Source organism: Stylophora pistillata, chromosome 6 (assembly GCF_964205215.1).
Source record: "Stylophora pistillata chromosome 6, jaStyPist1.2, whole genome shotgun sequence".
Classification (NCBI taxonomy): Eukaryota; Metazoa; Cnidaria; class Anthozoa; order Scleractinia; family Pocilloporidae; genus Stylophora; species Stylophora pistillata.
This window is the reverse complement of record NC_142524.1, coordinates 32,662,911-32,687,786: the sequence shown is the minus strand read 5'-3', so window position 1 is coordinate 32,687,786 and position 24,876 is coordinate 32,662,911. Positions and strand designations below refer to the sequence as shown.

At 37.9% G+C, this 24,876-nt stretch overlaps 2 protein-coding genes across 6 annotated transcripts; one reads left to right on the top strand and one right to left on the bottom strand.

Moving 5' to 3' along the window:
- The first annotated feature begins 397 nt into the window (after nucleotides 1-397).
- On the top strand, nucleotides 398-15,813 carry LOC111324956 (uncharacterized). Of its 2 annotated transcripts, none has more exons than XM_022928621.2 (7): nucleotides 398-560; nucleotides 1,576-1,737; nucleotides 2,215-2,391; nucleotides 2,594-2,681; nucleotides 4,070-4,524; nucleotides 4,778-5,074; nucleotides 6,108-15,813. In XM_022928621.2, the coding sequence occupies exons 2-7, from the start codon at nucleotides 1,596-1,598 to the stop codon at nucleotides 6,710-6,712; spliced, it is 1,764 nt and encodes a 587-aa protein (XP_022784356.2). In that variant the 5' UTR covers nucleotides 398-560; nucleotides 1,576-1,595; the 3' UTR covers nucleotides 6,713-15,813. The 2 variants fall into 2 exon arrangements, with proteins under 2 accessions (XP_022784356.2, XP_022784357.2); XM_022928622.2 differs by lacking the exon at nucleotides 398-560 and adding an exon at nucleotides 574-782.
- LOC111324981 (uncharacterized) lies at nucleotides 8,080-24,875 on the bottom strand. 4 transcript variants are annotated; one of them, XR_016002515.1, is made up of 11 exons: nucleotides 24,716-24,872; nucleotides 24,208-24,353; nucleotides 24,016-24,091; nucleotides 23,312-23,438; nucleotides 22,097-22,206; nucleotides 20,573-20,880; nucleotides 20,097-20,166; nucleotides 19,756-19,841; nucleotides 8,690-19,637; nucleotides 8,529-8,597; nucleotides 8,080-8,432 (listed from the first exon to the last, which is right to left on the bottom strand). XR_016002515.1 is itself a non-coding variant. In XM_088763294.1 (6 exons), the coding sequence occupies exons 1-6, from the start codon at nucleotides 24,820-24,822 to the stop codon at nucleotides 20,496-20,498; spliced, it is 951 nt and encodes a 316-aa protein (XP_088619420.1). In that variant the 5' UTR covers nucleotides 24,823-24,872; the 3' UTR covers nucleotides 20,216-20,495. The 4 variants fall into 4 exon arrangements, 2 of the variants coding, with proteins under 2 accessions (XP_088619420.1, XP_088619421.1); XR_002694295.2 differs by lacking the exons at nucleotides 20,573-20,880; nucleotides 22,097-22,206; nucleotides 23,312-23,438; ... (1 more) ...; nucleotides 24,208-24,353; nucleotides 24,716-24,872 and adding an exon at nucleotides 21,334-21,351; XM_088763294.1 differs by lacking the exons at nucleotides 8,080-8,432; nucleotides 8,529-8,597; nucleotides 8,690-19,637; nucleotides 19,756-19,841; nucleotides 20,097-20,166 and having other exon boundaries at nucleotides 20,216-20,880.
- Nucleotide 24,876: the final 1 nt, after the last annotated feature.

Below are 24,876 nucleotides of genomic sequence, written 5' to 3'. Positions count from 1 at the left end.
TGATCCATAGTTATCGCACGTAGACTTTATGCTTTGTGTAGAGGACTTTAGCCCGACGTTTACCCAAATGGCAAATTGCAAGGAATCAACTTTTGCATAAAGAAATGTAAGAGAAATCAGCAATAAATTTTTTCCGTACGTTTATGCACGAAACGTGACTTTAAATTTGTTTTCCTTTTTCGTCTCACAGCAAAAGTATATACTTAAGAGAAAAGAAATCTTTTGCCTATGAACTGTAAATCTTATTTTATCAAATCCAGATCTTCATTCAATAAACAACTAAAAATAGAAGACCTCTAACAGAGAAAACATTTCAAAGTTACGAAACCTATGTTCTAAACAAGACTATTCGTGGCAGACGGGAATGACAGGAAGATCAAGTCGACTTCCGGTCTTATCTCTGCATGAAGGTGCGCTAGGTTAGCAGGGAAGGTTACACCGAGAAGAGAGAAATGAAGGGATGGCGGATAAACCATGATAGTTTTTCACAAGAAAAAGACCATAATATATCACAAAAAAAGAAGCGGGAAATACAACCAGCTGAAAGAGGTTGACTAAAGGTATATTCGATCAGTATGATTGTCCGAAAGAACACTAAAATGACCGAACAGCGCAGACCGTTGCGAGAATGAGATAAATATGCGTTCTTGTAATCGACGGGTGTAAGTTTCTTCTACCCGTCACATTTCTTTCGAATGGTTGACATTTAATGTCGAGAAAAAAAAAAGTCGAAACATAGTACGGTCATCAGATTCGAACTTTAAAATGCGTCAACTGCTCAGGTAGGAATCCTAAAGAAATATTTGAGAGAGTTATACTATGTCTCAGTGTTTGAGCTAAACACATGGTGGGGTCAGATGTTTATGGGAAACTCTAATATAATTGTCCAGACGTTATCGTCTAATGCATCTGTCTTTTGATTTGTTTTTGGCGCTGATCGATTAGAGTCCCAGGTATCCCCGAAACGTGGAACATTATCTCCATGATATATTGTCAAGTTCGTGAAGTTTTGTTGATTATGATGGGGTGTATTTGTAACTTAATTCCTTCTTCGCTTTCCGTACATTGATGTATAATTTAATTCAGTCTTCTACTTCTAATTCAATGAAGCATGTCCTGATGAAAACATTTTAAACATTTGTCAAAAGTTGACTTGGAAATGAGCTTGTGTAATTATTAAGGGGAAGTGATTCTATTTTGTCTCCTTTTGCAGTCATCATACCGGAAAATTTCGAAACGAACCTTGATCATATAAATAGTTCAAGTTGTGCTGTGGAGAAAAAACAAAAAACTAACTTAGAGCACCAAAAAAACAACATATTTAGAACTCAGTTAAAGGAGTAACAGTGCACTTTATTCAACTGCCAAACTTATGCAGTTGTTGGCATCAACCCAATCCTTTCCAGAAATAAAATTTTTGTTTGTTAAATATTCCATCATGGCCAAAATTCATCACCACAGCACAATAACTGGATGTCATTTTTCACATCCTCACTGTTGCAGACCCTGAAAAGCCCAGAGTAACAAAGGCAAAATTTTGTTGTAAACCAGATCTCAAAAATATTTCTTTTGCAGTTGGTTCTGCTCTTTTTGTTATGGATTTGTCAGTAGAGCAGGAAAGTCTTGAGGCAATTGGCTCAGAAGCATTTCCAACATCCCCTGAGATCCTCTCAGAAGAGTCGCATTCTTTAATAGCGTGTTCATCAGATGAGTGCTCAAATGCCGAGACTAAACAAGGTAATGATAGTGTCTGAAAGAGGTGAGCTACATCAGTCAAGTAAACGTGGTATGCTTAGGTCATGGCCCAAGAAGCAGAAATTATGATCTTGGTTTCCTTTGCTAAAAGAACATATATTTAGTACTGCTACCCCCTTCCTCTCCTTAGTAGTGATCCTGTCCCGGGCTTCAACTCCAATCTTGTTTTGTCACCATTAACCATTTAACCCCCTAAAGCGATTAGCATCTAATATCTTCTTACAATACCACCCTTGAATCACACATCAAGGTCACAAGAATAAAGGAAATGATCACCAACTAAAGAAGATAAAAATTATGTTAAATAAATTCCCCTTTTCAGAACCAAAGGAAATTTATAGAGAACAATATGGAGAATATGTATATAATTTGATATCAGGTTGTAAAGGGTTAAATTTATTGTTTAATTAAATTTTATTATTTACACATGTTTACATCCATTCTGTTTTTGCTTCTAAGGATCTGGATTGTCTTCCAGTTGTTCCTCAGATGTGGTGGAGTCTATTCCAAATGACATTATAAATGATGCAGGAAATGACGAGGAACAGTGTGTCACCATTGCAACAGATACCATCAACTGCAGCTCCCCACAAGTGTTACATGACAGAGGTGAAGAGACAGATGCAGACGATACAGGTATACACCTAAATCAGCCTCAAGTTTACATTCATTGTCTATTGTTTTGGTAATATTAAATTTGTTATAATAATTATTATTGATTTCACATTTGCTTATGAAAAAGAGAAATGCACTATTTCTGACTTTCAAACAAGTCTTTCAGTAACATTTCTGTGTTCTGTTTTTTTTTTTTTTTTTTTTTTTTTTTTTTCATCACAAGGTTTGCTGTACATTCAAAACTGCAGCTCACCAGAGGAAAGTCAGCAAACTCATATGCTCGTGATACCCAGGTCAAGGGAAGCAACCAAGTAAGCACTTGATGTTTGGACCATCTTGTTTTCAAGTTTTTTTATTTGCTCTCCTCTGCAGTGTTGATTTCAACCCAGGGGTTTCAATCAGTTTTTAACCCTTAAACTCCCAAGATCTGATTGTTAATTCTCCCCTCTAGCTGCTACACATTTCCTTGAAAATTAGTTATGAGAATTTGGAGTTAGATCAAGATAACAACTTTTACCTGATAAGTTTGAGTATTCTCATTACCTGTCTGCTGGATAATGTGTGGATGTCATAGGGAGAAGTTTCATAGTAATAGTAATAGTAATAGTAATCAAAGTTTAATGTCTTTACGTGGGGCATGGTTACCCATATTGCCTGAGCCAGAGGCTCATGTATGAAACGCAAGACAACAACCCACCCGTCCCACCCCAGGGGAGGACATCCATCACACCTAACCCTGCAGGAGACGGGACCTTCATTTATTCGTCCCTATCCGAGAAGACTAGAATATCTAAACCATTTCTTGATGTTATAGAAAGGCAGCATATTCTTCTCAATTATTTCAAGACCTTGAGTGTTGGTCCGGCAGGGGCTCGAACCATCGACCTTCTGCACATCAGTCCAGCACTCTATCCATTGAGCTAACTGGGAGGTGGTTAATCACCTCTGGGAAATGTTTTTTTTACATTTATATAGCGCAGACTTCTCTGTGGATATATTCAGTCGCGCTTAACAGCATTTTTATCAGGCGCCTCAGGCAGCCACTTCAGTCCATGTAGTGATCTCACCTTCCCACCCATCTCACCCCGGGGAGGACATCCACTACACAGTTATCTCGTGCATGGGAAATTTACGTCTCCTACCCCTAACCCTGCAGGAGACAGGACCTACGGCTTTACATCTTATCCGAGAAGACGAAGCAATGTTAAAGGGTTAAGTCTATGGCAAAAATTGCAAACGAGGCCAATGAAAGGTTGATCCTAACTCTTACACTTTGCTAATTTCTGAGAAAATAAGCTGCAATTTTGCTTGACATAGACAGCAAATTTTGCTTGTTGTGGGCTCCTATTGGAACCCTTGTTAACTATCCTTCTTAATCATTTGTCAATTCAGTTTAAATACTTTTGTTCTCTATCAACTTGAGCTGTGGGCCAGGGAATTATCCTTTATTAAATTTCTAATTCTGATAGCCATTTAAGTAAATTCATTTATTTATTTACTTCATTTATATTCTCAATTTTTTTGTCTTTGAGTCATCTCTCTTTGAGAATATAAAATTTCAGAAGGTTTTAGCATTTTAAAAAAATGGTTTTGAAATCTTCATATATTATTTTGAAACAATGAGGAAAGCAATGAAACTCATGTTTCCAATTTATTCACAAATATAGGTTCTTAATGCAGTTTATCTTTTATCAACTAGAAATCAATCACGACTGTTTGAATGTGATTATGCTGACTGTGGAAGAACATTTAATACTGCAGCGCATCTCAGATACCATGTTCGAACACACACAGGAGAAAAACCATACTCTTGTTCACACGAAGGATGTGGTAGGAATTTTACATCATCTGGCTACCTACGATATCACCAATGTACACACAGTGGAAAAAGAACATTCAAGTGCCAACACCCAGGGTGTGACCGCGTGTTTGCATGGCCAGCACACATGAAATATCACATGAAGACTCACACAGGGGACAGAGCATATCACTGTTCTTTTGAAGGTTGTAACAAAAGCTTTTATGTCTTGCAGAGGCTTAATGTTCATATGAGAGTACACACAGGTGAACGGCCTTACACATGTAATGTGGAAAACTGTATGAAATCATTTACAACACAAGGAAATCTGAAGAATCATATGCGCATACACACAGGTAAGTCGAATGTCAAATGAAGGATTCTCAGTTAAAGATGACATCTATCAACTGATTATCCCCTCTTTAAAATTTATAGCTACTCATCATACATTACCTTTGTTTTATCTTCGTTATTTCATCAGTCAACTTACTCAAATCAGTCATGTCTAATCACCTCTAGACTACCTGCTAGGCCATTTGGCAGTTGCTGTCATTTAGTATCATGATTTGTTTTTTTTGTTTTGTTTTTTTTTTTTTTACTCTTTGACAGGGGAGAGGCCGTATACATGTACTCATGAAGGGTGCGGTCGCACTTTCACTGAACATTCTAGTCTTCGGAAACACAAGCTTATACACACTGGAGAGAAACCTTATGTCTGTGAAATCTGTGGCAAGACATTTAGTCAGAGTGGAAGCCGCAACGCTCATCAAAAAAGACATGCAGGTGCAAATAAGGGTGAAAAGAGAAGTAAGAAGGCATCTGGCAAAATTGGTTCTACTGCACCAGTTGTTGAGGATACAGAAAGTGGTCAAATGCTTCAGCATCTTGATAATATGGTTGATACAGGTAAAGTTCTTTTTGATGTACACAGGCAAGTGAAGTCTTTTTGTAGAACCAAGTTGTAACACATCAAGCTCTGTGAGGGTCAAGATGCTTATTTAAGGCTAGGTACAGCTTTACAGAGTGGATGTCTTCTTGAGGTTGGGCACTTGATCAAATAATAAGGCATTGTTGATCAAGCCTGAGTTCAAGATGATTGGATTTTGGCCAAGTTCTTTTTTTGCTGTTTTTATGGACCAAGACAAAGGTGAGGTCCATAGAAATGGAAAAAGAGAACAGGGCTAATATCCAGCCATCTCGAGTGAACAAGCTTGGTCAGTAAAGGACTTATTTATAGCAAAATGATTTTGCTTTATTAAGCATCAATAATTACTTGTTCATTTCAAGAGCCAGGACCCTTTTTGCATTTCCATTACCGACAAAGTCCAAGACTTTGTAAGTCCACTCCACTCTGCTCCACACATTGTTTTTTCAGGCAAGATGGGCCCATCTTACCTGTTCAGGTAGCCAATCAGAACATAGGATTTGCTTGATATTACTCACAGGCACTTCCAACGGTTTAATAAATACAGTTCTAACTAAATGAAATCCTGGTCTTTTTATCGTTGTGGGTAAAAGAAAATTGGTTTTGATTACCAGAAGGCAAAGAAATTTGGGTAAGATTTCAGTGTTCCAGTAGGAAAGGGAAGACAGTTATAAGTTTCCAAAGAAGTTGTGGTGCTGTGTATGTGGGGGGTATTCAATTAATTAACCCCCTTAGTGGCTGCTGTCAGTTGATAGATGAATGTAAGTTGGCTATTTGTTCTGATAAAAAGACTAATGCTTGAAACGTCAGCTTTAGAGACTATTTATGTTGGCTAATTTACCTTTAAGTTATTGATCTATACACCAATTTATCTTGGAAGACAGTTTTAGTTTGATTCATTTAGAGTATCATGCTTGTCTGAAACTTCTAGTCGGGCAGGCGTATGGAATTGTTGCCCTCCTGTTGTTGTTCTGGAAACTAAAAAGTGATGTTGATTTGTTAAATTATCTTTAGGAGGTGAAGATGAGCAATCCATTACTTCCCAAGCCCTTGTGTACTCGCAAGGAGAGCATACCATTGTAACACAAGCCTCAGAAGACCAGTTGGTATTAGCTCAACCTATCGTAGCTAAAGAAGTATCCATAGAAACCACACCAGTTCAGACGATGTCTCTGCTAGTGCATGCCACTGATGACCCAATGGTAAATCCAGATGGTCTTACTCAGGCAACTGCCGATGTTGTGTCTCTGGCAGAATCTGTCGTGGCTCAGCAAGCTGTCATTCACACCATGCTAGACGGAGCAGCCATCATTCCCACAAGTAACCAGTCAGAGATGTCTGTTGTAGATCAGGTGTTGCATCAGTCAAATGTCGAGCATATGATGCAAGGTGTAGTGAGTCAACACATTCTCGCAGGGCAGATCCAACTGCCTCTTTCTGTGGAGCTAGAGCCAGCACAAGAACAGGGTGGGGTAGTACCCCACCTAACAGTGGACCTGTCGGGGCTCATCCAACAGACTGATGAACAGTCTGCACAAGAAAGTGAGGAAGAGGAAGTAGTTAAAGAGCATGAATTTCATGTTGTCACAGAAGACAATCAAGATATGCAAGAAAACTGACAATAGTTCTTTTACATGTCTGCAGCTGTTCTCAACTCTATACAATTTAACGAACAAAATTAGTGACCATTAAAATAGATATATTTAACAAAATCAAGATTTAAGTTTATTACACGATAAAAGAATAGTCATGGAAACCAGTCTGACCCCTCTCTATTAGATATACGAGTTCTTTGAGAACAAACCAAAACTTGTCACTGAATCAAGGGGATAAGTTTCTAAATAAACTATGTTGCATCGTGGGGAAGTATAACAAGGTAATTTTGGTTTTATCAACTGAGTTGAGATTGTAAGTTGACTACCATAAATAGTTGCGAAGCTGACGTTCCAAGCGTAAGCCCTTTGTCAGAGCGAAGGGTAAAGGGCTAATGCGCTTGAGACGTCAGTTGAGAAACTCTACGGTGGCCCAGTTACATTAACTATTTCAGTTGATATAACCAAAATTATCTTGAAAAATTATCGCTGTTTACATGATAATCATTTCTGTTGACTGTTAATTTTGGAATTTATGTTCTATCCTTGAGGTAATTTACCCGTGATATCACTGCATATTAGTATGTTCTTCCAACATTTCCCCCCGTTTTCTATAGTTCTGACAAGGAGAATTACTTTAGCAATCAAGAACTGCTGTTTGCGCTTTGTTCCACTGCTTGATTTAGAAAAGTATCTCCAGAAAAAGTTGGAGAGTAAGAGCCAAGCGGCTTGACCACTAAAGAACGTTTCAGTGTGCTTACTGACCACGCGTACTTTACATTTCCCATAGTTTCCAGTTAATAGGTGTAGTTTTAATTCTTCGCTCTACCTCAAAACTATAAGCAGTCTCTACCTGTTGGCCAAGTCTGTAGCGCGTGCGAAAGAATCCGCGAATAGAAATTTTTCCCTCCGCGCAAGGAAAGCGAACTTTTCCTTCCTACAGGATGCAACTTCGCCCCCTGGCTTCCCCGTGATTACGACAAGAGTTTACCTAGATTGTTTCGTCAGAAGGTTCTACTCAAGAAATCGGGATGCATTTTAGGATGTTTTCATCAAAATGTGGTAAAGGGCATGTGCTTCAGTTAGCACAGCTGGCCATCAAGAGAGATGTATCTAGCCAGGAGTACTAAAGTTTCAGCTGATGCGTCACCTCACAGCTGAACAAACTGGTATCAAACGCCAAGTTTACTTCAACCAATCAACTTGAGGGGGTTGAACAACGTTAACATGCCTAAGGACATTGACTAGAACGTTTAGCATGTAATGGGCTTCTTAACAGCTCCATTCATCAGGAAAAATTTAACATTATCCTGGGAAGCTGGGTGTCAAGTTTCTTAATTACCTCTATTTCCCCCACTATTAAATGTTAAAAAAAGAAAAAATAAGAAAAGATATCATTCAAAAGTAATTTATTGTCAATAAATGCCAAGTTGCATCCAAACATAAAAAAAATCCAATTATTAGACATACATGATCCAAAAATAACTCTGACAAGATGAAATCAAGTAATTCAACTTTTACAGTGATTGACAAATAGATCTGTTTTGTGTGCTGCCTGCCGGCTGCGTAAAACCAGACTAAAAAAACCCTCTGTGGGACAAAAACAGTCTGGAAACATAGTCCTGGCCCAATGCAAGCAGCTGACACCCAGGCATGCCATGAAAGACCGATCTAAAACATTTTGCACATTTAAAACTGAATAAAATTTCAGATGAATCTCCACTTCATTTTCATTCCATGAAGACATCTAAGGAGAGAAAAAATATTGAATTAGAATAGCAAGGAATAAATCGCATTACATTTCAGAGAGTATTAAAAACGATTCCTAATTTTCTTTTAGTACCTCAAATATCCGCTGATCCAGGCCTCGAGTGTAACTCATTCCATGACGTCCTTATAATTTTAAATGTTCCTACCAAAATAAAAGTGGCAAAGGTAATTTAGCCTTACTTTTTAGCTCTTCTTTGGCCTTCCTAGGTATGGGACTTGCGGAGTTCAACTCACCCGCTTTCAAGCAGATCATCCTCATCTTCTGCACTGTGACGTCTGCTGTAACATCTGCAACCTCAGAGACCCTATCCTATAATGACCTAACTGCTACTTCAACATATACTAATCTAACTGCTTAATTAAGCTTTGCCCATGCATAGACACTGCTGCATACATGATCCATAATTGGTTAAGAGATAGCAACATAGAGTACAAGGACAACAACTTCCTCTATTAACTGTCATAATAGAAGTATACACACTATCATTTAATGTTGCCTTAAATGCATGTTTTGCGGTTAACATTAATACAGCTAATACACAATAGTAATAGGAAAGAAACTGATACATGGAAATTCTCCAAGGTCAAAAATGCAACCTGAAGCTGACCTGAATCCACTCAGCTTTACCGCTGTTAAGATGAGAATGAAGTATACACTGTCTGCACAACGACAAAAATGGACTACCAAGAAAGACTTCAAACTGACTTTCAATATGAGAAAAAAAAAATGCAAAAGTTTAACCTGATTGTTTGTCTTGATCCATTAAGAGCACTTCTCTTGGGAAAAAAATACACTATCTTTCCAACTGGAAACAAATATGCATTAGAAAACTAACCTTCATCCAGTGAGAGTTGTTCATGAGGGCTCCAGAGACTTACAAAATATACACAGTTTCCCACAAAACCATTTCTAATTGAATGTGATGGCAAAAGAGATTCCAATCAAGCCTTACTTTGTAGATCCCAAGCTGAAGTGGAGCTTGCCAAACAGAAACTTCTCAAGACGCTGATGGAACACACGGTGTTGACACGAAAGTTGAAATCAAGCCATTATGATGGAAAAATAAAGATCCAATACCTGTATTTTGGGGATCCATTTTACCAGAGTTTATCCGAACTGATGTAAATAGAAAGACTAGAAAGCAGCTGACTGCCAGGGGGAAATTTGCAACTTTCAATCCACCTTGTTTTGGAGTGATGTGAAAATTACCAGAAAGCTGTGAAATCTAACAGAATATCCAACATTTGCACATATAAAAAATTTTCAATGAATGCCACAAGAGTGACTTGTAAATGTCTTGAAAATTTGCATTTAACAGCAAAACAGAGCTTGTTGACTTTCCAGACTTACAACACAATGTGCACACCAGGCAATTGCTCAAAGGTGTCCAAGTTTCTATAGTGAAATTCCATCTTGTGTATGAAAGTGCTGTAAAAATTGAACAAAGTATACACACCACATCTACTTGAATTAGAGCGCTGAAAATTCACATCAAAAAAATTTAAGGGCCGATACCTGTATTCCAGAGTTCCAGACCTTGGAATTCACAGGAATCACAAGATTCCATTAGTCTCTACGGAAAGTTGTTGTTAGAAATGAAACAAGGCAAATGCTGCCAGCCCATTTTAGCTTGTCCTACTATGCAGACCAGAGAAAGGTTGGAGCAAGGCTGTGGAAACTGACATAATACGCAACGTTTGCACAAAAAAAGAATTCCAAGAGGAAATCAAAACAGGATCTTACTTGAACAATGCACTGGACAACTAAGCAGTCAACTCAGACCTTCACATGGAGAACAGTTTCGGATCTGTGTACTTTTTCAGTCAGTTCTCGGCAAGGACCGGAAGCTATCACAATCAAAAAGTTTCTCTAAAGAATACACCACTTTTTGCAGACGGAATAATTGTACTTTAGTACTTTGTCCACCGGATAATTTAACACTGTTGAAAAGAACAACACATGCATGGCTCGCACACAAATTGGACTTAACAAAATACTTCTGGAGGAAAAAACCATAGCAGCAAGAAGTAGTTTCAAATTTAACTGTACAATACTTTGATTCCTTGGTTTGATTCATTCCTTTTCCTCTTTGCTGGACACATGGAAGTTCATTCCCAGTACAAGAGTGACTGTAGATCTAATTGGAATACACTGTTCTTCCACAAAAATGTTTAAATCAGACAAAACACAGAAACAAACTTAACTTTGGTACCTGCTTTCTTGAAGGTTTGCCAAGATTTAGCCAATTATTGCAGTTTAACTGTCACTGTAGAACTAATTGGAATACACCATTCTTCTACAATAATTTCAATATCAGACAAAACACAGTAACAAACTTGACTTTGGTACCTGATACCTTGAAGGCCTGCACCAAGATTTAGCCAATGTTTCAATACACAAACGAGCAAAAATGCTGTCAATTAAGCAAAGCATCCACCACATTGCCAATAATTTGAAGTGAAAATTCATTCCGGAATTATCTCAAAGGAACCTGTTTCACCATTTGAGTTGAACTGCACAAACAAATATGTTGCTGACTTGACATAAGTATCCACTGCATTAAATGCAATTTGGATAAAAATTATCATTCACACCAGAATACCTCAAAGGAGGAACCTTTTTCATGATCGGAGTTGAGCTGCGTGATCAGAGTTGAGCTGCATGATCAGAGTTGAGCTGCGTGATCAAAATTGAGCTTGCCAAGCCAAACTACTGAAGATACTAATGGAATATACATGGTGTCCAGAGAAATATTGAAATTGAAAAAGAAACAAGAACTGGTACCTTCTTCATGACTTCAGTTGAGCTGCATGATCAGACTTGAACTTGCCAAGACAAACTACTGAAGATACTAATGCAATATACATGGTGTCCAGAGAAATATTGAAATTGAAATAGAAAAAGAGACAAGAACCAGTACCTCTGCTTCTAGGATCCAGTTTGCTAAGAGTTTTTTTTCTGACAATCACAAGACTTACTGGTAATCAGCTTCTGAAAGCTTACAGATGGAATGGAAAAATCTTTGTCCAAAATGCTCATAAATTTCAACTAGGATCATTTAAGTTACATCAAGCTGTGTAAAATAGAATACACGGACTTCTATACAACAGTTTTAAACTGGACAAACTGTAAAACTGACCTACATGAACTTTAAATGTCATGGCCATTAGTTTAGAGACCAAGTTGGGGTGCTCACAGTTCCACATTCAGGCAGAAAATGTTGTGAATTGATCAGAGTATGCCACACATTTCAAAGAAAACAATTCAGAAGGCAAAAGGATGAGTGAATACCTGATTCTACACATCGACAAGATCGCAATTAAAGGCCAAATGCATCCCACGAGATTAAGATGCTGTATAGAGGATAGATGCACTGGTTTCTACCAAACAATTTAAAATCAGCAATTCACAAGCCAAAAAGATAAGGCCCTAAAATCTTAGACCACATTGAGCTGTCAAGAGTAGCAAATTCAACAGAAAACACTGTAAAAAGATCAAAATATGCAATACTTTTCAAGGAAAAAACACTTCAGGTAGCAAAAGGTCAATCATATACCTGTCTAAACCAAATGGAGAGGCTCTACTTGAAGGATGACTACATCCAGTGAAATTACAAAACTGCTTGGAGGTTAAATGGATTGATTCTGGATGACGACTTTGTGCTCAAATCACTGACCCACACAATCCATCAAGGCAAGGCCATGAAACTTCAAAATTTAGTTGAGTTCTTGTACATTCAAACAGTAATCACTGTGAAGTGATCAGAGTATGCAATGCATCTCAAAGAAAATAAAACCAGATGCAAAATGGTCATATCAATACCTGTATCAACTCAATGAAGAGAATGCATTTGAAGGCCAACTATTTCTAATAAGATCACAATGCTGTGTGGAGAGGATATATGCACAGATTTCTGCATAACAATTTTGAGCCAAATAAAATACTGAACTGACCTATACCAAACAGCAAGTTAAGGCCAAATATTTTCAGGCAAAATTGAGCTGGTTAACAGTGTTGATCCAGACAGAAATCACTGTGAATTGATCAGAGTATGCAAAACATCTCAAAGGCAAACTATTCAAAAGGAAACAGTTCAAATCAATACCTGTATCAACCAAATGATTGCTTCATGTTGACAACTTGCAATTCAAAGCAGAAAATTTTGATTAAGCCTTGACTGCAATCCGGTGAAAATATCCCTGGACACTTCTGCTTGCAGACCGAATGAGTGAAGACGAGCTTCATCTACTGCATAAGCAACCTTAATAACTATAGAGGTTGACAAAAATATGCACTGTTTGCACAAAACAAATCCTAGATTACATAACAAAAGTATTGCGATCTAATGAAGACTTTCAGTAATAGGAAACCAAAACAAAACTACTTGGCATAAGTTATTTACAAACTACCACTAGCAACATACATGTTACATTAGAAAAAATTGCCTGTACACTGAAACAAAACATCACAAAGTTAAGCTTGCCTTTTTCACACTTGACATTCCATCCGAAAAAAATGTTACATTTGCCTGGTTACAATGAAAAGAGAACAAATGCATCCCCCCAAATGCAGACAATGCTCAACACAGTTCTCATTTTACAGATAAGAGTATTTGTTGGCAATAGCCAAAAATGCATTTTTAAGGCAAGTAATTCTAAATGGATAGTACTTCAACATTAAAACCTTTATCTAAGATGTGCAACAATCGATTGCACAAAATCTACACTGAAAGTAAATTAAAGTCAAATATGTACAATGGTAACTAATCAAAATAATTTTACCCAGTATTACTAATAGTTCAGGCATACAAAGCAGAGTTTTCACAACAACAACTAAGAAAGGCAACTTTCCATAACAAATACTTGCCAAAGCCAAAAAGCTTTTGTTACTTGGTGAAGCTCAATATCTGTAAGGTCTTACAAAGTATGCACTGGTTTTGATGACACATCTAAGCTTAAACTTCATTTCAATCTCATCAACAAAGTCACTTGATCAAAATACCTTAGAAACAATTTTTGAGAGAGACAGTTAAGCCCAAGCATTTCTTTCTCCATAAGTTACATAATTAAAAAATACAAAATATCTAGTTACTGGGACAACACATGAACCAAAAAGGGCTCAAACTAACCTTTACTTAAACCCTCTGAGAGAATCTTTACCCACCAAGAGAGGATTCAAATATGAATTGCACCTCCCTGACTAAACCACAACCAGCGTACTTCGAGACTTAGTGATGAGGACTTGGGACTGCCCATGTGAATCAGACAATCACAGATTTTGATGGTATGAAAAATCACCAGATTTTTAAAAATGTTCATCTTAACAGTTTGTCTGAGAATGGACTGGTGTTAGTTGAACAGACACTCTTTCCTTGAAGGAATACACACTTTAACCAAGCAAAAGCAGGTAGCACAATACATTGGACTACACAACATGCACAGATGAAGTCATATTTTAGGAATGGATCAGAACATAGGTCCAAAATACTGGTTGTTTTCCAAGAATGACAAGAAAGTCTTTGATCAATTTGGAGAGATGCTGTCCATGACTGTTTTCATGCTATCTTTAAACTGCTAGAGGTGATGTGCAGGCACACAGATACACAAGAGGGGCATAGCTCTCCAAGACACTGCACATACAGCTACACTTGAATGACACAGCACTTGGCCCCCCCACTCACACAGGTCGGGTAAAGTCTTGAAAGGATCTAGGAGGCTACTTTTATCACTAAACTGGACTGGATATTACCACGATGATGCTACTTTGGCACAAAGGAACTTGGATACTTTTTAAAACAGGCAGAAAGCTATGGCTGCTACATAATATCACTCGCAGTGTAGTAGAATGCTAGTCCAAGAAATAGCTGCTGGTGAAATAACTGGGTTCACCATCGATTCACCACTGAAAAAAAAGACTCTTCAGAGAAGAAAAAATTCACAGAAAATACATGCTCACATATGGTTGAACAGGAAGATTTCCCTTACCAGATTATCTGCACCATCGTTATCAGCAACATTACACAAGTAGTCACGCTGTTTTTGGGACCAAAAGAACAAAGGTTTTCCAATTGGTTAACTTGACCTAGCATTTGGGACGAAGTTGCAACTTCTAACAATCTATTTGCTTCTTTTTTTAAGGTCATCTTGGTGAACCACTGAAATTGCCTTTATGGTGATTGTCAAATTCTGCAAGGTCACTCAGTGATTGCCTGCCATTTCCACTCTGGACTCGCATTGGGAACACAAACAGTCCTGAAAATCTGCTGGTGATAGCACTAAACACATCTTCCTAACAACCTTACTTAAAGTTCAAATCATGTACAAAAACTACAAAAAACCTGACAAGCTAGCCATTAAAACAAAACTCACTTGGGAAGAATCACAGCATGTGTTTACATTGGATCCTGAAAAGACATGCCTTTCTGACTCATGGATTACTCTGAAAGTTGTCCTTGTTCTATCGATTTAGTAACGAGTCCACCAATAATGCAAGTTGTAAGCCATGTGGTGAGGCTGAAAACTTGGCATCTTAAGTTGAAGGACGTTTAATACCTCCACGCTTGCACCTTTGAAACTGCACCAAACTCTTATTTGACACTAGTGCTTTTGGAATGCATCTTGGTAAGGGGTGTTCTTTAACGCTCGGCGCATTTTTTAAAGGTTTCTAAAGGGGCAGGGAAAGCTGCTGGATGCTATGAAGTCTTGCTCAATTTGGAGAGAATTGCTATTCCAAGAAACTGCCACTATACAGAGTGTATTCTGAAAAGACACTTGACAAAGATCCAAATATATACCTAAGTCCATGCATACTTGTTTGAAATATTTCCTTACCACACAATTTGGGCTGCTCATGTCAATTGAAAGGTACAAAGTGTTTCTGTTTATTCTGTGTAACTCAGTGGAAGATTGAATCGGGTTGCCTTAAACTACCATCAGTGATCAAGTTCTCTACCAAGCAGTCATGGTACCTCTTATCTTTTTCGCAGGATTCACTCAGCTAAGTTCATCTGAAGCCAGACCCATACAGACCAGTCCTAATGATATGCTGTAAGCTTATTCTGAATATCTCACAAGTGGTGAAATGTCCAAATTGGTTGGGTTTGCCTGCCAATTTACATCTGAAGGTGATAGTAAACCTTGGAACTTTACCACACTTCATAAAAAGCTGGAATGATGCCTTGAGAAGTTGCCAAGTGCAATTAAGTCTTCCACAAGGGCATAAAAATAAACCACTGCTCAAGGAAGATAGCTTAGCTACCTCCATAAAACTGCCGAAACCGAATGCAGAACAAACAAGAAAAAAAAAAAAAGCAAGCAACACAATAGCTTTAAAAAAAATTGACTATCTTGAACGCATCCTTGACAAAAATTGAGAATGTAAATAATACCCACATATGCTTTTTCCTTAGTATTGAGATAATCCAAAGAATGAGCTTGTTTCATCCAACAACTTCCACTGTCTGAAAACTTTGGATGGCATGTCATAGGGCAACGCTAAATAGGGATTTCGTAATTTTGCATGTATGGTTCTTCCTGCTGTGCAGAGGTAACTCCTCTTGATTACTATCACTCTTCCAAGAACTTTAATGAATGTCACTTTGGTACTATGACCTAGCTCAGAATTAGAAGCATTTGCCTTCCTGAAAAAAAACTATCTCAGGGCATACATGCATTTGCTTATCACACAAGGAAAAGAAACTTAAAAATTGATGCAAAAACTACTTGCCAGACTGAACAGGTCACCCAATTTGCCAACAGGCCATTCTTTGATTGTTCATCTTTACAGGTACAGAATGATTAATCCTCTAACTCCCATCGAACTGCATGGACTCGCAGTGCCAGGTACCCAAAGAAACAGGAAAAACTTCAGGCAACTTTTGGGAAGGGCTTAGTACTTTTGGATTTATGTGCCACAGTTGTGTTGTCATCACTGGCACCAATGGATCAAACAAATTTACTCTTTAGCAGTTTTAGTGATGCTGAGGTGTCGCCTAATAGGTTTGCTAACTTTCAATTTAATAGTCAAGCCTGTCATCACCACTGTTTCTCAGAAACAAAGACAAAACAGAAACAAGCAAGCAAGAACAGGAAAATGCATTCATAAATGATATTACCTCCTAAGTCGCTCAGGCCATCAATTTGATGAGAAAGTTCTTAATTCTTTGAATCTATTGGCTCTGGTAGATTACTTTTGAAGATTAGTCTTGTTCCAACCAATCTGACTTCCCAATAAATTTCATCCCTTATTTTCCACAGGTTACTTGCTGCTTCACCTCTCTTTAAATTGCAGGTTGCTTTCTTAAGTAGCCATTTAATAGCGCAGTTAGAGCCATGGACTGAGGAAAGTAGCTGCTGCCAGCTAGCACATCCTATCAAAATATTCTGGGGAAGAGCCGCCCACAGGTGAAAGGCCATTATGATTTCCTTTGGTCAAATAGGGATAAGACAACTTTTGCCAAATTTCTTGAATTGGAAGCTAATTCTGTTGACAAAACTACACACATTTGGAAACCAATATCCTCTAGCTCTAACTTGTGACTCACTGTACATGTTGATAACCTTGGTGGTGATCATTTCTAAGGAGTGAAGAAAATAGCCAACTACTACCATACCATTTGCCTGGCAGGCAAAGAATCGGGGGATGGTTTGAAATTTATACCTGTTGCTGTATTCTCATTGGTAAGGAAACTGACTTTTGGCAGAGTGGGGTTCCCGAGATAGATGCATTTACCAATGTTGCTTCATGAGTGATCAGTTCTTCATTAATTTTTTGTAGGGCTCAACAACCTAATTTAAGGATAATTGAAGGATAGCCAACTGCTCCTTAGTCCATCTGCTTACACTTGACTCTGACGAGGGAGCTATAAACACACTGCACTCTCGCGATCTTGCCTGGTGCAATGACGACTTTCTAAGTGAATGAAGAGAAATTCTAGCTGGGTGGAAATGGTCTTTTAAGTGATTTTCTGGATCTCTGTTCTCTCATTTAAGTCCTTTTATCATGAAAGGATGAATCTGAGGTGACTGCAAAGATCATGGTGGCTGCTATTACAGAAACTTGAACATGTCCTAACCAAGACAAAGCCATGCCCGACATCAAAATCGGTTTAACCCCATTTAAAAGAGTACTAGTGTAACCTATTATTTGCCAGTCCAATACCAATCGAAACAATGAACAAGTCCCCATTGACCTCACTTTGTAGATAGGGGAGGGCTGAAAACTGCTCTTGTGGAATTCTTATAAGTCACTCTCCTGCATAGCTAGTTGCTCGCTTACTTGGAGGGCACAAGTTGCACGACCAATCTTCAAATATTTGCTTACCATGCTCAAGGTAGTTCATTTGATTATAAATTTAGTTACCTTTGCCATATGTATCAAGCCAAGAGCATCACAAGAACTGCTAACAATGAATTTTCTTACTCCATAGGTAATGATTCTACATCATTATTCCAGCGCCGCTTTCTTGCCGACTAGCTGAAAAAGCTTCAAAGCATGCATACTTTGGGCCATTCAAATATCCCACCTTCTACTACAGAATTTTCCAGGTGTCAGTATTCAAACTAGGTAAACTGCTCACTTGCTATCACCATTGATTGGGAGTTGCAATTTCTACGCTGTTAGCAAAGCCAATGCTGGAGTACTGCTGGCATTTAATATCATGAAGTCCCAACCACAGGGGAGATGGTTTTAAGATCTTCAGGGAAAAGACTAATGGGTTAGCCCTCACTTTCTCTGCTGATGCTACTTTATCTTTCTTTGGGTCAAATTTGTGTGCAGTCAGGTCATACATTACAGGTCTAATGCATCATGTGTGACATCCTATATTAAAAAGTCGAGTTATGTTGTCTGGGATGGAAATTGAATGTCCCTCTCTCTCTGTTAAAATGCACTGGTGATGCTTTCATACAACGCAAAGCTGACTTAGAAGGAAGTGACAAGGAGAATAACAATATAAATGACAAGAAGCCAAGAACCACGAAGAAATGAAGTGATGTTCAATTTTTGTTTTAGGTTGAATGACCAATACAATCCTTGGTAAACTTTATTATCACTGATCACCATACATAACCCCAGGGATATGCTTAATCTGTCCATGATAGATGTTTTGCTGCTGAAGTTGCAAACCAGGTACATTGCTCATACTAATCTTAAGCATGAAGTGTGATTAATTCATTCATGTCAGCTTACATTGCTTGAATCCAGCTTCCATCAAAATGCCAGTTGTTTACCAATTCCTGATGACCCTCTGGGATCATTCTCTCAGGCTTGGATTGCCAAGTCTACTTTGACTGCATAATAATAGGAAAACAAACAAACCACCCTTCCTAACACACTACTATAATTACAAAAATGCACGCTTGTGTTGTTCTGTTGTGAATATCAAATGAACGGAATCGCATGAAAGACGATTGAATAAAAGAAATACCTGATGTTCTGATTCCAGTTCCTGAACTGTGGATAATTGAAATGCCTGCAAAACACTTTGCAACACGATATCCACCTAAACGCACACACTGATCTCAGATTCAACAGGCTTCATAGTGATGAAACAAGAAAGTGTGGTGTCTGTATACTCATTCAGAGGGCAACATGATAATTACTTATTCCTGGCTCCGAGCTTCCACTCCACAAGTTCAAAAGTACTCTTTAGGTGTTGAATCGTATAACATCTACACAAGTTCCATAGCCCATTTCCAAGACTAACATAGTTACACCATGCATAAGGAGGAAGGAGACCTGTCAATGCTTCCTTTAACCATGACTAAAAGTTTATGATGTTATCATCTCTACAGCTGTACTTAACATTCTTGCTTTTTCCCCTTTGCAAGGTCTGGTAGCTTCAATTGGACTTGCTTGCCAGTTTCTTGGCACCACTTAAGATCAAATGAAAGGAACAACTGTCGCAAACCCTAACATAACTACAGTTAAAATATTACAAAAAGAACTTGTATGCAGCAGTGTCAAATTAATGTAAGTAAAAGCTATTTTTGGTTGCATGGGCTAGGCATCATTACTTCCACCTCCAATTCGACGATGTTTAATCCTCATTTCTCACTATTGCCTTTCATATATTAGCATCTATAGCTAACTATGTAAATTACATTATCACTACAGAACAAGCCTTGAGGTTTGCCATTTTTACTTGTCCTCCAATGCATTTCCAGAAGGTAAGCAGCTGAACTAAAGAGTTTACAAAAACAATTATTTCAGCTTCTCTGTTTGAGGCTTGACAAAAAGGCATTTCTGAGGCCATCCACAGACATTCAAATGAACAAACAGGCAAACGCATGGCATTTACCAGTGACTTCAGCTGTCTTCATACACACCACTGATTTCTCCTTTTCCTCACTTGAAACAGCATGTGACCATCAGTGTTGCACAAGGCTTCAAGAGAAATGACTACATTTAAAATCACTCATCTAAAACAATTAGTCCTCTTCATTTGTGGCACAATTATTTTTAAAATATTTGCCACGTTCAACAGAGCCTTTCCCAAATCAAACTTAGGCACAAGATTACAGCTGGTTTCTTTTTTGGCACTAAGCTAATTTTGATTAATTTTACTTTAAGTTTTAATTCTACAGCACTCTCTATGAACTTAGAACTTTGACCTTAAGTATTCCACAATTCTAAATATACCTTCTCCCAGAAGCTTTAGATGTACTTTAGACAACAGATGTTATGATGGAACATCAAGTTCAACCTGTGACTGTGAAAGCAATCAACAAATAAGCAACAAATTTTCAAACCCCAAACTCTTATGTATTCTCAAAAATTTATTTTACAAATTTGAAATAAATATTTACAGTAAAAAAGTTTCTTTTTAACCACGTATCAAATGTACAAAAAATTTGCAAATACTCTTTACATATAAAAATTTTGTTTTCCTTTTTTTAACCAAGGGGGAACCTGCATATCACCCAAAATTTTAAGAACACAACAGTTTTAGAAATTACAACGACCACTCAAGATTTCCTAAATTTCCTTTCCTTTGATGGGCTTTCACTGGCTTTCCCAGCCATTTCATACAGCGAGATATCACGTCTCAGAGACGGTAGACGTGTTGTTTCGAGTTTTGCAGCTAGTACTTAATTTCTGAAAGAAGTCGTCGATACCTAAAAGATCATCATCATCTTGGTAAGATGCTGTCATGTTCCATCCAAGTCCGTGTGGAGATTCTTGCCATTCGTAAGAATCCTCCAGTTTTCGACGTTTTACTTTTTTCATACATCTTTCCGTGATTTCTTCGTTTAGTTTTTGTACAGTCAACTCCAACACGGCGTTTCGTAACATGTCTGGATCCCGTTTCCTTTTGTTTGCTTTCTTTTTCTCCAAAGATGTCGTTAACAGTGACCATAATTCTCTGTCTGAGTACACGGAGTGTTTGTTACGTTTAGTCTTGACAATAGGACGGCTGTGCATGCTATGCCCGCAAGGAAAACAGTAAAAATGTTTAGTTTCTGACTCTCCCAAGAAGGTAACGGAACAACGCTGAAAAGATTGCGGCCAATTCAACCGTCTTTCGAACTGATCTACTCGTTTCTTCTGTCTTATACTTCTTGATATTCACTTCCTTTCTTCCTTAAGACCTTCCCGATACAAAAAGTTGTCCCTCTCAATCCGAATTTACGTGAATGAGACGGAATCTTCGAAGGTAACAAATTCTAGCAGCGACACAAAGTTAGTGAATGCTTGAACAAGAACTCGTTGATAATCGACGCTCTTGACTACAACCCGAGAAATCGACTACAAAGACGTCTCTCTGGTTGAAAACTTTCTCGCGAAGAAATAATCAGGTAAATCTTTAGGCTTGGTAAGGTTAAGGTAAAGTAATAATCAATGTAAGAGCAAAAGTACGAACGACCACCACACTTACTCTCCTTATCGACCGACGAGGCCCCAAACACTAACCAACTCTACAAACGTTTCGGTTACGTAGAGAAACACCTAGCCAGTCAAACTGGAAAAACAGGTTTTAATCAAGTCTTAAACCAATCATCTTCAGAGAAAACTCAAGGACAAACCAATCAAGATGCAATTTATTGATGTAACGATGACGTCAAGGGATTACGTCATTGGCAGTTTCTCTTGTACGTGCAAGTTTACTAAATTGGGTAATTTACAGGGAGTTTTTTTCATTCATTTTAATCACATTTTAAAATAGAGGACAACCATGAAAGGAAACTATAATGTTTATAAAATTACCATTGCATCCATTTTTAATCTGGATAATTAAAAAATCTCTGAGAGTTTTCAGTCAAACTTTCAAAGAGTACTTCCAAAAATAAGTGTTTCGATCGTGCGTGTCATATTGCACACCTACACATCTCTTCCGGTGTGCTTGAAGCCAAATATCACGCACCTTAAATGTGCGGATACTAACATATTTTCAACGATTTTTCTCCCTGAAATTACTCAAGTAACCCATAGACAACAACTAGTAATGTTTTGTCAGCTACTTCTGATCCTTCAACACAGTTATTATATAGACATAAATAGCGCATACGCTAGCCGTTCTGTCAATCTCACTTCCCTTCCCAACAATCTTAGGAAAAGAGAAAATAGTGCCAAGTATTGTTTTATCTATAAATATCGACCATTGGCATTGAGGAAGAGGTTGAATGTTCCTATATGCTTACCCTAATTTTGTGTCCAACGTGTTTGTGATTGATGAAAAATCCCGCAGGAAAAAGAAAAATGTCCAAAGAAAATGGGCTGTCATACGGGTTACGGATTGAAGAAAAAAATCCTTTTCAGAGTAAAAAGAGAAATGACACTTGGTTAAAAAGCCGAGTAGTTTAATTAAATCAACTTAGTAGGAATGCAATAGTGATATTTATAGCTTTTGACAGATAATTTCACTAGTAATTATGAAATTAGTTCTTTCATCATCCAAGTTGGTTTTGCAAGAATCGATCTCATTTGACTGGGTGGAGACTGTAGCGAAAGAGGTGGGGGAGGGAGTGGGGGAGGGGGAGGAGGTGGGGGTGGGGGTGGGGGTGGAGAAGCAGGAAGGGAAACAATTGTCTGTTGTAATGGTGTGAGTGTCACTGCCTCAGAGTGTTCAACCATTGATGACAAGCAAGAACTTGTTTCCCTCTCGCTGGCTACTTGATTATTATCGGTCTCTTGCCCTTGTTCCCTCTCAAATTGATTCAATTTATTAAACATGGCTTCTTGATTCTTTGAAACAGAGTTTTCAGGACTGAAATGAGCAAAGTCATCTTTCCCTTGATTTACTGTCAAAGTGTTCCCTTCTCCAACCTGCTCACCTAGCAATTTAAGCTGAAATTAAATAATAAAAAAAAAACATAAAATGCATCATAAACTAAAAGTTTTATTGGGTAATTATTTAGCACAAACAACCTTGTTCCCAGGGCCTTTTCCCTTAGTTCGGGGTGGGAGACAAGGTTGTAGCACAAATTAGGGACTTTAAGCAGTCAGGACGGCAATGCCACGAAAGACGTCAATTAAAAAATGAGTTTCTACTTTTAGTTAGAATTTCGAAAATGGCTGTATGTGTTTACCATCTCATAGGGCACCAGACCTCAAACTCAACATAACGCATAAAAGTAGCATTGAGTTCCAAATGTAAATTAAAATAATTTGCCTCCCCAGTTTCGCTTCGCAGACGACGCAAATTTTGGTGATTTCACGTTGTTGTTTTGCAAAGGACGGCTAAGAAATGTACAAAGTTTTAAAATGCACGTGCTGGGCTATTGTTCTGCCAATTAGATCTATTGTTTTTCCATGTTCTCGTTGCCGTAGCCGTCGTGGTTTGCTTAAAGTCCCTATTATCATATCCAGAAAACCTTAAATTCTAATTCTTCCCAATTTAGTTCATAGTCCATTACCTGGGAGTTCGTAAACAGGGTTGAACTTGCTTTAATTGGAGTAACTTGAGTACAATCATGGTAGCCAAGATGTTTATAAAACTCGTACTTGTCAAATGTTGAGAGGTAAATTGTTGTCAATCCTAGCCTGAAATTGAAGTGGAGATATAGAAGTCTAACAAAGAATGTGAAGAAGGAAACATACATTCTCTGACTAAATCACATGCAACCAACTCACTATCATTTGCAACCACAATCATGTAATTATCATTTCAAAATTTCTAACAAAAAGTCCATTTCAACTTCACATGACAGAAATTTTTACTAATCAATGCAAGAACTTAACTTGCATGTATCTAAACCTTTGCTGACATTTCCATCAAGGTAATAATACAAGGTGTTAAACGGGCTTCTTCCAAAGTCAATGAATTCTGGTTTTCCAGGAGAAACAAAGATAATTAGACTACCCCATTCACACATAAAAACCAGAAGAGGAGAATAGGGAGATTACGATAACCAGAATAGGGGCCTGGCTCCGCTGGCCCCTATGGTTATTCCAGGCTGCTAGTACTCCAATTTTATTTCTAATAATTTCTTTCAATTTTGTAACTTTTTTGCTTTGAGCAAGTATGAATTCATGCAAGTACAAATAAAGAATCAATTTTTTATTGCACATAAATTTAGAGTAACTAGTGATATTCATAAAAAAAAACTTGTTAACTTACTGAGATGCATAGGTTTCTGTAAGCTGCATGAGCTTTTTGCCAAGTCCACATCCTCGGTGGGCCTTTTCTATAAGCACTGATAAATCAAGATAATATAGACATATCCCTTCTGAATAGAAAGATCCTCTTTATAGATTGGGCTCTCACTACATAAGAAAATCAAGGATATAATTTTTTAAAACTTTATCTTACCACAAGTCAAAAATGATGCCTTTGGTTTTCCCAGAACCTTGTTGAGTCTAGTGTGGCCAATGACTCTTGTTTGTGCTTTGTCATCTTTTAGTAAGAGAATGAGTGAACATGGAAGGTCATCTTGACCCTCTGCTAAATAGTGAAGTCTTAGAGAGAGAAAGAAATATTTTAAAACTGGACAATTAAAATCACCTTAACCATACCATTTGACATATCAAAATGGCGGGGGGGGGGGGGGGAAAGAGAAGGGCAAAGTAGAGGCGCCTTATTTCTCTGTATTATTTCTCTCAAACGTGATCTGGCTCATGGTAAAAATTTCGCTGGTCATGTTAAGATTTTCACACCCTACACCCTACTCAAACCAAGTGGACATGGTTAAAGCGCGAAAATGAAACAAACTCATCCCCCAACTCCCCCTACCGGTATATCTTGGATCCCTACACCTAGCCAGTGGGTATTTTCAGTTTTTATTTCCTTCACAAATACAGAAGTCAAACTCATTGCTTACCTGCCGTCAAGAGTTTTCGACCAGTAAGAATTCAAAAAAATCGCCGTCTCCTCCAGAAATTCAGGACGATTTCTCAAAGGAACAAATAATAAATTCTCGATTGTCATTTCAATCGGCCATATTGAATTCTTACGACCGAAACCGACTGGGAACTAATTCCT

Excerpts from the sequence above, each read along its gene's own strand:
- LOC111324956 (XM_022928621.2), top strand. The coding sequence starts at position 1,596 with ATGGATTTGTCAGTAGAGCAGGAAAGTCTTGAGGCAATTGGCTCAGAA. Across the intron at positions 2,392-2,593 it reads GACAGATGCAGACGATACAG|GTTTGCTGTACATTCAAAAC; the intron begins GTATACACCTAA and ends TTTCATCACAAG. Across the intron at positions 2,682-4,069 it reads AGGTCAAGGGAAGCAACCAA|AAATCAATCACGACTGTTTG; the intron begins GTAAGCACTTGA and ends TTTATCAACTAG.
- LOC111324981 (XM_088763294.1), bottom strand. The coding sequence starts at position 24,822 with ATGACAATCGAGAATTTATTATTTGTTCCTTTGAGAAATCGTCCTGAA. Across the intron at positions 24,354-24,715 it reads TCGAAAACTCTTGACGGCAG|ACTTCACTATTTAGCAGAGG; the intron begins GTAAGCAATGAG and ends TCTCTCTCTAAG. Across the intron at positions 20,881-22,096 it reads ACGTTGGACACAAAATTAGG|CATGCACAGCCGTCCTATTG; the intron begins GTAAGCATATAG and ends TTGCGGGCATAG.